The 13,456-nt window shown below is 42.0% G+C and overlaps 1 protein-coding gene across 1 annotated transcript in view; it reads right to left on the reverse strand.

The window, feature by feature from the left end:
- Positions 1 to 1,533: 1,533 nt before the first annotated feature.
- The window catches only part of tbx21 (T-box transcription factor 21), a 41,559-nt gene continuing 29,636 nt past the window's right edge, over positions 1,534 to 13,456 (reverse strand). Inside the window, exons 3-6 of the mRNA XM_020527548.2 lie at positions 9,909 to 10,030; positions 8,816 to 8,974; positions 5,555 to 5,616; positions 1,534 to 3,862 (exon numbers count right to left, since the gene is read on the reverse strand). Of these exons, the coding sequence (XP_020383137.2) occupies positions 3,157 to 3,862; positions 5,555 to 5,616; positions 8,816 to 8,974; positions 9,909 to 10,030 (1,049 nt within the window). The 3' untranslated portion in view covers positions 1,534 to 3,156. The remainder of the gene's footprint in view (positions 3,863 to 5,554; positions 5,617 to 8,815; positions 8,975 to 9,908; positions 10,031 to 13,456) is intronic.

Genomic DNA, 13,456 nt, shown 5'->3' on the forward strand with positions numbered 1-13,456 from the left:
GCCATTTGATGGCATCCTTAATGTTTTTGCTTCACATCCCATCCCATTGGAACAATGCAACTTTAGACTTTCCATCCAGTCCATCTCAACTTTTTCTCCTGCTCTGGTAGCTAATGCGCTGCTAGTATTAATGGCTCAGATTAGCACCTCAGTGTACTGTTGATGTGATGTCTTGCCATTATATAATAAGGTAATGTGGACCATTATTGTCGGAACATGTAAAATGAACTGGGCTGGTGATTTGAGTACTGAAAGCGGGAAAGGCGACATCTCATGATAGAGAATCATAGAATCCCGACAGTGTGGAAGCAGGCCATTCAGCCCACTGAGTTCACACTGAACCTTCGAAAAACATCCCACACAGACCAACCTCCCCACCCTAACCCCGCAACCTTGCAGTTCTCCCGTGGCTAATGTACCTAGCCTGCACATCCTGGGACACTGTGGGTGTATGGGGATAGAATACATAGCGAAGTGTGAAGCATGATCTAAATATATGGTGAGGGAAGGGAAGGTTTTTATTTATTCTTTTAGAGGATGTGGATGTCACTGGCAAGGCCAAGATTGTCCTTCAGCCATAATTACCCTTAAATTCAGTGACTTACTTGGCCACTGTGGAAGGCAGTTCAGAATCAGTCATAATACTGTCAGTCTGGAGTCACATATAGGCCAAGCCAGGTAGGCACAGCAAATCTCCTTCGCTAAAGAACATTGGTGAACCAGATGGCAACAATCAATGATGTTTGGCATTGCGACCGTTTCTGAGACTAACATTCCAAGGAAGACTTGAAGGAGAATAAATATCTCCTTTCACAAAACACATCTCATATAAAACATTGATTTACCTTTAAAGTTGAGATATGCTAAACAGCTCTTCACTTAAGAAAAACAATGTAATCAGTCATTTCCCCCTTAAATTTCAGATCTTGGGTACATTTCAGGCTTTTACAAGTAGCTGCCAATCTACAAATTGCATAGCAGCAATCAGCCTCAGACTGTGCTAGTTTGCACTGGTGAGGGATTGATCTCCAGTTGTGTCCATATACAGCATGTGTGCCCTAGTAATGTGAACATATGACTCTGAAGCAGGACTGGAGCATTCAGGCCCTTGAGTCCAAGCTGACCTGATTATTCCATTCTCACCTACCCCTAATAATCTTTTATGTCATGGCTTATCAAAAATGTGCCTTCACAACATTCAAAGATCCACTTGCCAAGTCTTTTGAGAAAAAGAGTTCCAAAGACTCTCAGTCCTCTGTGAGTAAACATTTCTGCACACCTCCATCTTAAATGGATCACCCCTTACTTGCATTTTAAGTTAATCAGTTAATCCTTGTAGCCTTAAAGAGGCAAGTTGAATTGCACAGAGTACCATTTTAACAGTAGAGCTTTACATTGTGTACTTTATGGTAAAACTCTTCAATCCACATTAATAGATCTATCCTTCAAACATCACTAAAAATCCTGGTCACAGCCATTGTTTCATTTAAAAAATCAATTTCAACAATGGAAAGTTTGACATGATATTATTTTTTTTATTACAAAATGAAATAGCTACAACCATTGTGTATTTATTTTCTATTTATTAAACATATACATTAACCTGTACAAAACCAGTAATGTACACCAATGGTTTTTGAATAAATTAAGTCTTCAAGAATAAAACTTCATAGTTAAGAAGTGGTTCTACACTTAACATTGACACAATAGCAGAAATGTTTTCTTTTAATATATACACAATTTATTTGTTGTACAGTTTGATTTTTAAGTCACTTTTGCATTCAGTTTCAATGTTGGCATTTGGGTGATCTCTCAGGATTATATAAATGAATCAATTTACAATTGGTCCCAAATAATTACATAATATATATATTTACATGTGGTCATTGTGCTAAACAGAATAGCTCTTCCCTTCCCAATGGCTCAGTTGCCAATTATACTGCTGGAATCAAATCTGAGTTAGCTAATCTCAGTTTAGACTGCAGGTCAGGGCTACAGCATTGATCTCCTGTAGGTTTGGAGGGTGAAAGATATCCTCGATTCTCACTCAAGATGCTTTGCCAAAATGAGCATTAGGTGAAGATAAGACAGATTGGCAATGCTGCCCGCTACAATTATTAATAACCAGATTTACTCGGAAAGAATGGAGATTTAGCTGAGACACTGAAGCCATGGGACCACACCCCAGCAAGGATAGAGCAAGGGGAGATGGTGATTAAGGGAATGAGAGATCAGAGAAAGAAACCAGCAGGATAAGGGTAAACAACAAGGTAAACAAAGCAAAAGATGAGTGTTAACAGATTCATTTTAAAGTACATTTAAAAAGCCAGTATTGCAAAAGATCTTGAACACAGCTATTTATTTTCTGCACAATTAACTTATCAACACATTTTATTAAAAAAATAATTAAAAGCTTAGTTATGGCCCTGGGCAACTTACAACAACATTATGACCTGAAAATGGTGTGTTGCTGTGCTAGGAGAGCCAGTTTTCCTCAATGACATGAGTTGAACTTTGCCTAACAGTGCAATGAAAATTTTATTTAATTTTATCTTATAAAATCACATCTGCATATCTTGAAACATGTTAAAAAAAAGAGAAACAATCATATTTGGGCTGCCTCTTGATAGCCACTTAATTGGTTCAAAAGGAATTCAAATGTCTCCAGTTTCAAATTATAATTTTCTCCCTCTGTATATTGCAATCCTAAGAAACGGGGGGTGGGATCCTGCAGCAGATAGAACATCGCAAGACAACCGGTATGTGAAAAGTTCATCGGTCATTGATAAAATTGTGCTTGAATGAAGTGTTTTTATTTTCAGATAACCCCACTTATGTCACATATTAACTAACATACTTGCCCCTCAGTACAAACACTTCATACACCTCAAAATATTGCAGATAACTTCTGTGTAGGAAAGACCAATTTGATAAAAAATGAATTCCCACCCTCCAGCAGGGCTAGAACATTTTCTCTATCCCTCTGAAGGCCAACATCGTTAAGGGAACTTTCTAGATCAGCAAGATCAGTAAAAGGGGTTGCCATCCCTTCCCTCTGTGGGGTGATGACCAGTCCTGGGGCTCGATGTAGAGTTGGTTTGTATCATTTGGCATGTTGTGCAAGCTGGGTTTGTCCAACATTGCCCGAGGAGTGACTCAGTTGGTATAAAAGCTGTAGTACCCTGTATCACTTCCATTTTCCTTCTCATACTTCTCACCATTCTGATTGGGGGGAGAGTTCTCGGTGCTCGAGGTATAAGGAGACACTTTCCTCCGTTTGCAATCGGCCTCGTACAATCCTGAATCTGAAGAATCCGCCGACTTTACGGAATGAGGCTCGAGCCAAGATGAGTCCTCTGTTTCTTTGCTTTTGTCCTCGATGTTGACCAGCGTTGGTCGGGTATCGGTCACTGGTCTATACCAGGTCAATGTAGAGCCAGGCTTGCTGTGGTGAAATTGAGAGGGTCCCCTTGCGCTCCATGCATTTCCTGAGCTAAACGGATGGTCCTGGTAGTAGCCCAGAGGATGGGGAGTTGCTTGAAGAGGAGGAAAACCTTTCATACTGTAAGTCATAAAGGCATTCCCGGTGTATTCTGGATCGTAGGAGCTGAAATCCAGTCTGTTGGCAGTGGGCTGTTGTACTGGTGACATAAACCATCGGTGAGGGTTTGTGATGTCTTCTCTGTGTTTCGATGTGTGAGACACAGTCCGATCGCCATTATAGTACCGACCCTGTGGCAAGGCATTCATGTACTGGTCATGTAGGAACGGCTGGTACCGTGTCCCTGGAACCAGCTGCTGACAATTGGGCTGGTCTGGTGGAGAGGGTGTTAGTCGGTCTCCTTCGGAATTACCATACATTCTGAAAGAAACAATTGAAGGGGGAGGGATTCATAGGAGGGTAGGAATAGGAGAAGCCCACTCTGAGCCTGTTCTGTTATTCAATGAAGTTATGGCTGGGCTACAACCCAATTCAACCCCATCTTTGCCTTATATCCCTCGATACCTTTGAATAACAAAATTCTATTGATCTCAGATTTGAATTAACAATTGATCAGGTGTAAATTGCTCATTTAGCAGAGTGTTCCAGACGTCTATCACCATTCATTTGGGAGATCAGTTTCCTGATTTTACTCCTGAAAGACCTAGCTCCAATGTTTAGATTACAGCCTCTCATTATACAGTCACCCAACAGCATTAACAGTTTTCTCTTTAACTAGCCTGTTTAGTCCTCTTATATCTTGAAAACATCAAATCAAGTCAATTGTTAACCTTCTCTACAGTAAGGAATATCAGTTTGTGCAATCTTTCCTTCTTAACTTCTTTAACTCAGTCAAAATATCATTCTACTGAATTTACAGTGCACTCCCATTAGAGTTACTGTATCCTTGCTAAGAACTTCTCAAATCACTGATCAAAGGTTTTTAGGCATAAATGTGTGCAATCTGTCCACTAAATGAATGATTAGGTAATTGGATGATGATTTTCTGAAAATACATTGCTAGTTCTTTCCAAATAAATGGTTAAAGAATTCCACTAAATTCTTAAGTATAAGTAGGAATTTCCAGTGAAAAGTTCTGGAATGTCCGACTTTGGGAGGGAAATATTGTTGTTTTCTTGCAATATGGCATACCCAACAATTGAAAAGTGAAATGGAGTTGATGCTGCATTCCCATATGCCACTCACTCCAGGTACTCAGAAGACCAGGTCAGTTGCTGGGAACGTGACTTCTTCCTTTGTACCTGCACATAACCCAGCAAGACGATTCCTTTGGGATGGGCTGGTCTTCAGGGAGCATTGCATTGGTGAGTTCTATTGGTTTAGGTATTAACCTCCTGCAGTAACTCTGCATGTGTCTGGTGAATGAATCCAAGGCTATTATCAATCTCAATGACCTGAGATGCCCCTTGATTTTAATTCAAGGTGCATTCAGAATGAGCAGGATGTGAGGGAGATTTAAGCAAAAGTTTGGAAGCAGTATAACTCATGGTCTTTGATTAAAACAGCACAGTGCAGTGTTACTTCCTGCCTGAGAATAGTGGGAGTGAGAGCTCCATGCCACTGGAAAACCCAGGGGAATGGGGTGCTCAGTGGGGAAGTTAGTATTGGGAATATGGTAAGGGTGTGGCTTGTGCAGTTTGGGACAGGCAGGGCTGGGCTGGGAAGCCTTACAGGACCTAGAGAGGTGCAGTTGATGATGTTGGAGTTGTTGGGGGGAAAGACTTCTTATCTGCTGGGTTTGGCTGGACTGGAAATGCAATGTGGCTCAGTCTGTCCAACGTTCATTGTGACTCTGAAAAAAATTATTTTCTAATCGACCTCCGAATACATACATGAGAAAGGTCCAGCCAGGTTACTGCCTGCTCCTTCTCTGTGTGAGATTGGGAACAGTTATTGCCTATTTTCTGCCAGGTGGACTAGTAACCAGTGCAATTTTAATTGTCCACCATCCCTGTTTCTGCCAGAGGTTAAAAACACCCCCTTCAATTCCACTCAGTATAACGTTGAAAAATAATCGAGTCTATGAAGATATTACACAATAAAAATACTTACGAGTCAAAATTGTCTCGGAAGCCTTTAGCAAAAGGATTGTGGTCTATTTTAAGTTGTGTGATCTGGAAAGAAAATATTCCATAACAGTTACACACAGGTATCTTTCCCCTTACACTTGCAAACATTGCCTGTCTGCTCCAGCTTTACTTGGGGTTACGTTGCTGAGTACTTCAGTTTAATGGAAAATATACTTTTTCAATAATTTGCTTATTTGTTGAATTTCCACTCCAAGGGTTAAATAGGTTGTAACGTCTCCTTAACCCATTCAGCACAATTTGGCCTGAGCCTTGCTGGAGTTCACCATCACAAAGGAACGCTCAGTGGGTCAACACAGAGAATGCTGGAGAAACTCAGCAGGTCTGGCAGCATTTGTGGAGAGAGAAACAGAGTAAACATTTCAAGTCCGAAATGACTCTTCATATTCTGGTCTCTGAAGAAGAGGCACAGTAACCCCCGAGCCTGACCACCCCAAGTGGCTGACTGACTGTATACAATCCTTTGGACTGACATTGAAGGCTGCCCTTGCTTTAATGTGCTGGGACCTCCACAGTGAAGGGCGTTTGCCTTGACTTTACTGAGCACTACTCTCCTTAGACTTCGAGACATGGCCATTTGACAGGTGCACGTACAGTGTGTTTGGTGTGTACGTGGCTGACACATGGCATAGGTGTGAGATTAATGAAGTATGGCGCTGTAGAGCAACACATCCACAAACCCGTCTCCACCACCACCAAAAGACTGATCACTGCTGACGACCGGGACAGGCTGCCTGGCTTTGTGTCTATGCTAAAAGGGAAGGCAAGACAGAAGCAAGGTATGTGTCTTTAAGCTCTGGATGGGACAGCAAAGTGTGAAAAGGCAAGGCAAGGCTGTGAGCATCCAGGTAATTGCAAAGTGAATGGGCACGAAAAGAGCAATTGAGGACCTGAGAAGCAGCCAGATCCAATCCATGAGATCGCTGCCTGAGCCTGTACACAAAGTGTGCTGGCAGTAACGCTCCGAGGTCGTGATACACTCCAGTGCGCAACATTAGAGAACTGTATTGGTTCAGAGATAGGCCATTAGAGTGTGTTGAGGCTGGTCCATGTCCATTGCCAACCTCCATGGATGGGGGATGGGTGTGGTCATTGCCCATGGAATGTGCCCTGAGATGTTGGGGATTGGTGTTCAAGATGGAGGCCAAGAGGATCCTGTGGTGAACTGGAGTCACCAGGTAAACTGCCCGGCCTTTCGCGGTGGGAATTGTCATCATGTAGCTTCTATTTGGCAAGTGGGAGAATGGAAAATTGTGATTAAATGAGGTGCGATTAGTTAATGATGAGATGTTAATAAATCCAAAGAGGGCACTGTTACGAAGTTGAGTAGAGTAATTATGAAGTGAAAGGCAGGAGGCTAAAATGTGTGGTGCCTTTAAATGATTTGTGCTTTGTCTGTACTTAAAAATTTAAAAAAAGAGGTCTGTGAGTAGCAGCTGAAGCTGCCCATACAGAGAGCCTAAAACAGTGAAACAGGTGTATCTTAAGAAGGGTCCTGACCCGAAACGTCAACTTTCCTGCTCCTCTGATGCTGCCTGGCCTGCTGTGTTCCTCCAGCTCCACACTGCGTTATCTCTGACTCCAGCATCAGCAGTTCTTACTATCTCTGTCAAAAAAGCCTTACAGGAAGCAGGCAAAACAGCAGTCTTGTTTTGATGTTGTGACAATGAGTTTGAATTCAGCCAGTTAATTTAAACAAAGCACCTAGATACAGAAAGCCAATTGAATTTAAATCTGATGGTGTTGACAACCTGAAACCAATCATATTATAAGAATTTGATTATGTCATTACAGGTATATAAGCAGAGTGCATTTGGAAAATTGGGGAGAGCCAACTGCCATCTGAAAGAGAGCCATCTTCTACCTGCCAGAGTTAGCACCATTCAGCTCTCAGAGAAAGCATATCTAATTAATCAAAGGTACCATGGTATTTTAGCTCAAAGTCCTCATTGAAGAAATTATAGAGATAAAACATCCCTGACAGCAGAATTAGCTGAAGAAAAGCGTTTGTGAAGTGAATGGAGACGACAGAATATTCCAGAAGACAGTCTATGCGAACTTGGAGTGATTTTGTTATAATTTATTGCTTCTTATTAATTCGGTTTATATTAGTGTCTCTTGTCTTTATCTTGTCTTTATTTAAACAGCATTCCATAGTGGCCCATAGGTGTGGAAACAAGCCATTCGGTCCAAAAAGTCCACACCGCTCCTCCGAAGATCATCACACCCAGACCCCTGCATTTTCCATGTCTAGCCCACCTAACCTAAATATCCCTGGATACTATGGGGCGACATATCATGGCCAATCCTCCTAACCTGCACATCGTTGGAACGTGGGAGGAAATCAGAGCACCTGGAGGAAACCCACACAGACACGGGGAGAATGTGCGAACTCCATACAGACAATCGCGCAATGAACCAGGGTCATTGGTGCCATGAGGCAGCAGTGCTAATCACTGAGCTACCGTGCCACCCAGTAGATTTTAGACCAGTTAGGAAGTAGTTAGTGGTCTAGGGGGAAGTTATTCAGTTTGTTAGTAATTCTGTTGATTTGTTCATTCTTGGGTTAAATAAATAAATTGTTTGTTGTTACTTGTGAAATGGAGATCAGGGATTTTCTTTCTTTTAACCATTCTTTCAATAGATTACAAAGGGATTACGAGCTTCTCTGGGTGTTTCGGGTGTAATTATTAGAGGGGAACCCATACTTCTGTCATAGCTGATTGGGGCTTGTGTTTTAGTTTAATTATCAGAGGGATTCGGCTATGCCCCATCGTAACACCACTCACCACTCATTCTCCTCTCACCATTCAACACTGAGCTGGAGAATCGAACATTTTGCTCATGGTATTGAGAATCTCCTTACTGCTGATATCACCCTTCTTACCAACATTCTCACCAAGGCCCAAGTCATTCATTTGCTGGAAAAATTCCACCCAGAGTTAACATTTTGAGTTTCTTCGGTTCCAAAGAAGAATCATATTGGACTCAAAATGTTAACTCTGCTTCTCTCTGCAGAGATGCTGTAAGATCTGCTAAGTTTCTCCAACAGTTTTTGTTTTCATTCTAACGTACACAGTGTTTTGTTTTAATCCTGACATTTAATCCTAATTGCCATTAGGAACATAACATTGCATTCCGCTCCCTAGCTCTTATAACCCTCCTCAGTAATTTTAGCTGACAGTAATAAACAACAGACTTGAAACTTCTACCCAGGTCAACTTACGTCTGCATTCTGGTAAGCAGTGACTGCAATGAACTGTGTTTCAGGGAATGTGAAGGCTTGCATTTTCGTTGTGAGGTATGGGTCTTCAGTGCCGTCCTCCTTCACTTCCACAATGTGCAGCCGTGGCTGATACTTGTGTAGGGATTGCAACACAATCATCTGCAACAGAAAGGCAGGAGGCAGTGAGACTCGGGGAGCCGGACGCTCCTGGTAAAAGTTGAAGCCTGAATACAGTGAACTCCAGCTGATTCTCATTAGATCGCACCCGGCACCAATGGAACCATGCCTCGAGAAGAATGACGCCCCAGCGAAGCAATTGCTTCATGTGCCATTCTCCAGTCACCTGACATCCAAGCAAAAGTTGACCTCTGCCCTCATCGGAGGATAGTACCAGTTGGTGGGTGGACTGGCGAATTTTGGCCGGCATGGCACTGAGATGACCCACAGATACATTCTAGGAAGAGAGTTGTGGAGGGGAGGTGCTAGGGTGGGGGTGTTGAAGAAGAATGTAAGTGGAACCATTCTTGCCCATTTCCATTTGGTACCCTATTCACTTCAACAACCCAGGTGGGAGTTTGATCCCCAATATTGACCACATTACATGACCAAAAAAATAAGGTGCTACTAGACGTAATTTCTCTCTGTGAGCCTTTATCCATGCTTTTAAAAGAAATCCTTTCTTACAAGCTGTCAGGGTACATTTCCCTCCTCTGTCAAAAGCCCTCTCAGGCCTCCGGTGTTGGCTGATTGTCCATCCCCAAATCTGGGCATAGACAAAGAGAAAAGGGGACAGAAATATCCAACGTCAGGAGCTGGTGAAGTGGGAATTGAAGATCGTGGTCCTGGAAATAGCCATAGAAGATTACGGCACAAAAAGAAAGACACTTCAGCCCATCAAGTCTGTGCTAGACAAACATAAGCACTTTTGGATTAAAAACTCTTCCTGAGGTCCATTAGGAGTCGAATCCAGAATTTCAAGCCAGATTACATCCAGCAGGGGAAATGTTGGTAGAAGTGTAAGGACGTGGATTTGGATCCAGACAGTCCCCGTCTTAATGAAAGTGCAGTTAATCGTTAGAATGGATTTCCTTACCTGAGTAACATTGTTAGATGCTCCTTTATTGTTGGTCAACTTGAGTTTCCCAAAGGAGATTTCTTGGCGCATCCAGTGTGCCCCTGTGTTCGGCGAGTCTGGGTGGATGTACGTCCGATTGCCTGCAATGGAACGTTTGTGCCCAGATCACAAAATCAGTCTTTTAACAAATGCAAGGACATTTTCAAACTAATTCCATGAGGGACGAATGACTCATGACAGAACTGCATGCTGCACTTAACAGAATTTTGAATGAGTCACTAGTGTTTCTAAGAAAGAGGATTCAGCATGGTAAAAAGTTAACAGGCATCTACTCACATTAAAGGTGAATTAATGCATGTGGTGATAAATTTTTGCAATGCATTATTGCAATTTTACTTGTCATTTGATTAGGACATGTGTAAATGAGGTGTTGATTAATGCAAAGCTGAATTTAGGTTTCCCAAAGAAGCGATATAAAAGTGGTGTATTGACCTTTCAGGATGAGTTACTTTCTACCTTGCTAAAACCAGGACTGGCTCCTGCTGTCTGGGTCTTCACACTGTTGGCTACAAACCTGAAGTTTTTTTTTGAAAAGGGACACTATGCTGTTGAGGATTAGAAAGTCCCAGCTAATTTACTTCTGGTCTGCAGCTGACCCAGTCATCAGGAGGCAACACTCCCTGTTACCAAGCACTCAAAATTTGTTTAGTAAATTCCACAAGCTAATAAACAATTTGTGGTGTGTGGTTGCTGTTCAAATGTAAAAAAAACACAGCAGCCACTTGTGCATCGCATAAACAGCAAAGTGACAATGACTATGTCAGGCTCTGTTCCAAGTGGTGGTTGGAAGCTCTTACACCAGGCAAAACCACCCTGCTCTTCTTCAAATATGTCACTGGACCTTTTACACCAAGCAGAAAGGGCAAAAGGGGGACATCAGTTCAAAACTCTCTCTCTCTGAGTGACAACACCTCTGACAATGCAATGTTCCCACACTGGAGGAGTATTGGCTCGGAGTTAATGCCCGCATGTGGGACTTGAACCCACTTAGCTTCTAAGCTCAGAGACAAATGTGCTAGCTACTTAACTGAAGCCGACAGCTTGACATTTGCTTCTGCTGGATATGTAGCCCAAGAGAGAACACTGACTAGAACAATCCCTGCATTTTCTTTTTGGCTTAAGGACTCACTATGCCAGGAAATAAACAAATAGTGTTTCATGCTCTGACACCAGCAACAGCACAAATTGAATGGTTGAGTCCTGGTCTAAGGTTCCCCTCTAGTGCCTCCAAATGGGCACCTCAGAGACCCAGGCACAGGTTGGTCACCCACTCTCATATGTAACTTTGCCTCAGAAAACGGCATGGCTGGTGTGTTGTTGAGCATGTCCCCGACATTTAGAACTGATTAATCCAACTGATATTCTAATCATTTCTTTTTGCAAAATGGATGTTGTCACAAAAGGAACCTCCCCCCAGTGGTTTAACTGCTATCCAAGGCCATTAGAAAGAGCGCCCATGCAGGCAGGAAGTTCCTGATTACCTTTCCCTGGGTATGTATTGTATTTCAGTAGGGGCTAAAATCAGAAATGCAATAATTTTCTACAGCACGCCTGGCTTAAGGATAGAAATATCCATCCAAAGGACATTCCATTTTTGATTGAAGTAAAAAGAAGAGGTTTTGTGCATTTCCCTGATAGTTAAGTTTCCTAAAGCCTTGGTATCTGGAGACTACACGTCAGGTCAGTGTGAATACTGAAGGTGTTAAATCACAGGAATGTCAGTTGACGAAGGCATTAGGAACCTGGTGCATAATGTGTAAGCAAACAGCTGCTGTAATACTAGATGAATATAATATAAAGGTTTGGCTGGAAAATATTACAGCGCAATGGTTACCGAAACAGCGGATCACTGTCGGAAAATTCATGAGTCATAGAAATTGCTTGTCTAAATGTCTGAGGGAACAGAGAACCCCAGTTACACTGCAATAAATTGGGGTGGATCCATTTATTTGCTTTTTAACAGACTGGCTTATTCTGTCCTCTATTGGAACAACATTAACAAGTGCCTGTGTGTTAGGAAGAAAGTCTCCCAGTGCCAGGCAATGCACAGTCCCATAAGCTCTGGCATTCTAACTGCTGAAGTCCTGGCAATGTAATATTCCTGATCTATGGGTTTGTTTTCTTTCAAATTTTCTGGGCATGGAGTTTGGAATTCTGCTTGTATATGAAGTATGACCATTTTGTTGCTGCCGGACAATTTGTCTTGCATGAACCAGTATGATTCTGCAATACTAGCCTCCTCAGTGCATCTTAAAACTAATTTTGGAAATGTAATGAGTTTTGGTGGGGAACCTTTCAGTTTGGGAATTGGAAAAGCCTTGCACGTTCAAAAGCAGCAAATTACCCAACTGTCTGAGTAGACCATCAGTCTCAATTTTCCAGAATTATGGGTGCTGTTAACTTGTTTAATGGCTTAACAGTTGTAAATCAAGCCATGACATATCTACTCGCTCAAACAATTAGCTAATATGTTCTACTCGCTTGTTAATGTACAGATGAATGGGTGCCTTAAAGACTGGCTGTTAATGTAGCCATTAACAAGTCATTAAGATGAGGCAATGTGATCTTAAACTGCATTTTATGACACTACTGTTGCCAGCAGTCAACCTCGATGTCAGACTGTGAAGATGAATAGGGAGGCCTATGTATATTGTTAGGTAGATGAGGCTATGGCAGAACTGTTCAATTGGATTCTCCTTTAAAAATGATAGGTCTAGAAACACTAATGTTATCCAAGGTTTTACAAGTAAAAGAAACAAAGTACGAAGATGATTAAAAACATTGCAAATCCTTGCAATCGTTGCAATCCAAAGTATGAAGATGATTAAAAACGATTAAAATCCTTGCAAGAATCCATTTTTTGATCAAACCACAGAATGGCATGGCACAGTAAATGGCAATTCAGTCCATCTATCAAGTCTGTTCCAGCTCTTTAATAGTGATTTTCGATTAGTCCTTCTCTCCTTTCCTTTCTCTGATGCCCTGCAAAGGTCTACCTTCAACTAGTTACCCAATTTCTTCTTGAGCCTCCTAAATTTAGGAGCCTTGCCAACATCGTGGGAAGGTGTAGAAAAAAAATCATTAAAATGGTACCAGCAATGGGAGGCTTTGATTATGTGGAAAAACTGGAGCTGTTTCACCAGAACAAAGAAGGAATCCGACAGCGATTCAAAATAGCGAAGAACAAAAACAGAAGTTGCTAGGAAAGCTCAGCTGGTCTGGAGCATCTACGAGGAAAAAAAATCAGACTTAATGTTTCGGGACGCGACCCGAAATGTTAACTCTGACTTTCTCTTCACAGATGCTGCCAGACCTGCTGAGCTTTTCCAGCAACTTCTGTTTTTGTTCCTGAGTTACAGGATCCGCAGTCCTTTCACTTTCAAAATAGCGAAGAGTCTTGACAAATAGCGAATTAAGTTAACAAGGTGCAGGGCTGGATGAACACAGCAGGCCAAGCAGCATCATAGGAGCAGAGAGGCTGACGTTTTGGGCCTAGACCCTTCTGA

The sequence above is a fragment of the Rhincodon typus genome, chromosome 30 (genome assembly GCF_021869965.1).
Source record: "Rhincodon typus isolate 14 chromosome 30, sRhiTyp1.1, whole genome shotgun sequence".
NCBI lineage: Eukaryota > Metazoa > Chordata > Chondrichthyes > Orectolobiformes > Rhincodontidae > Rhincodon > Rhincodon typus.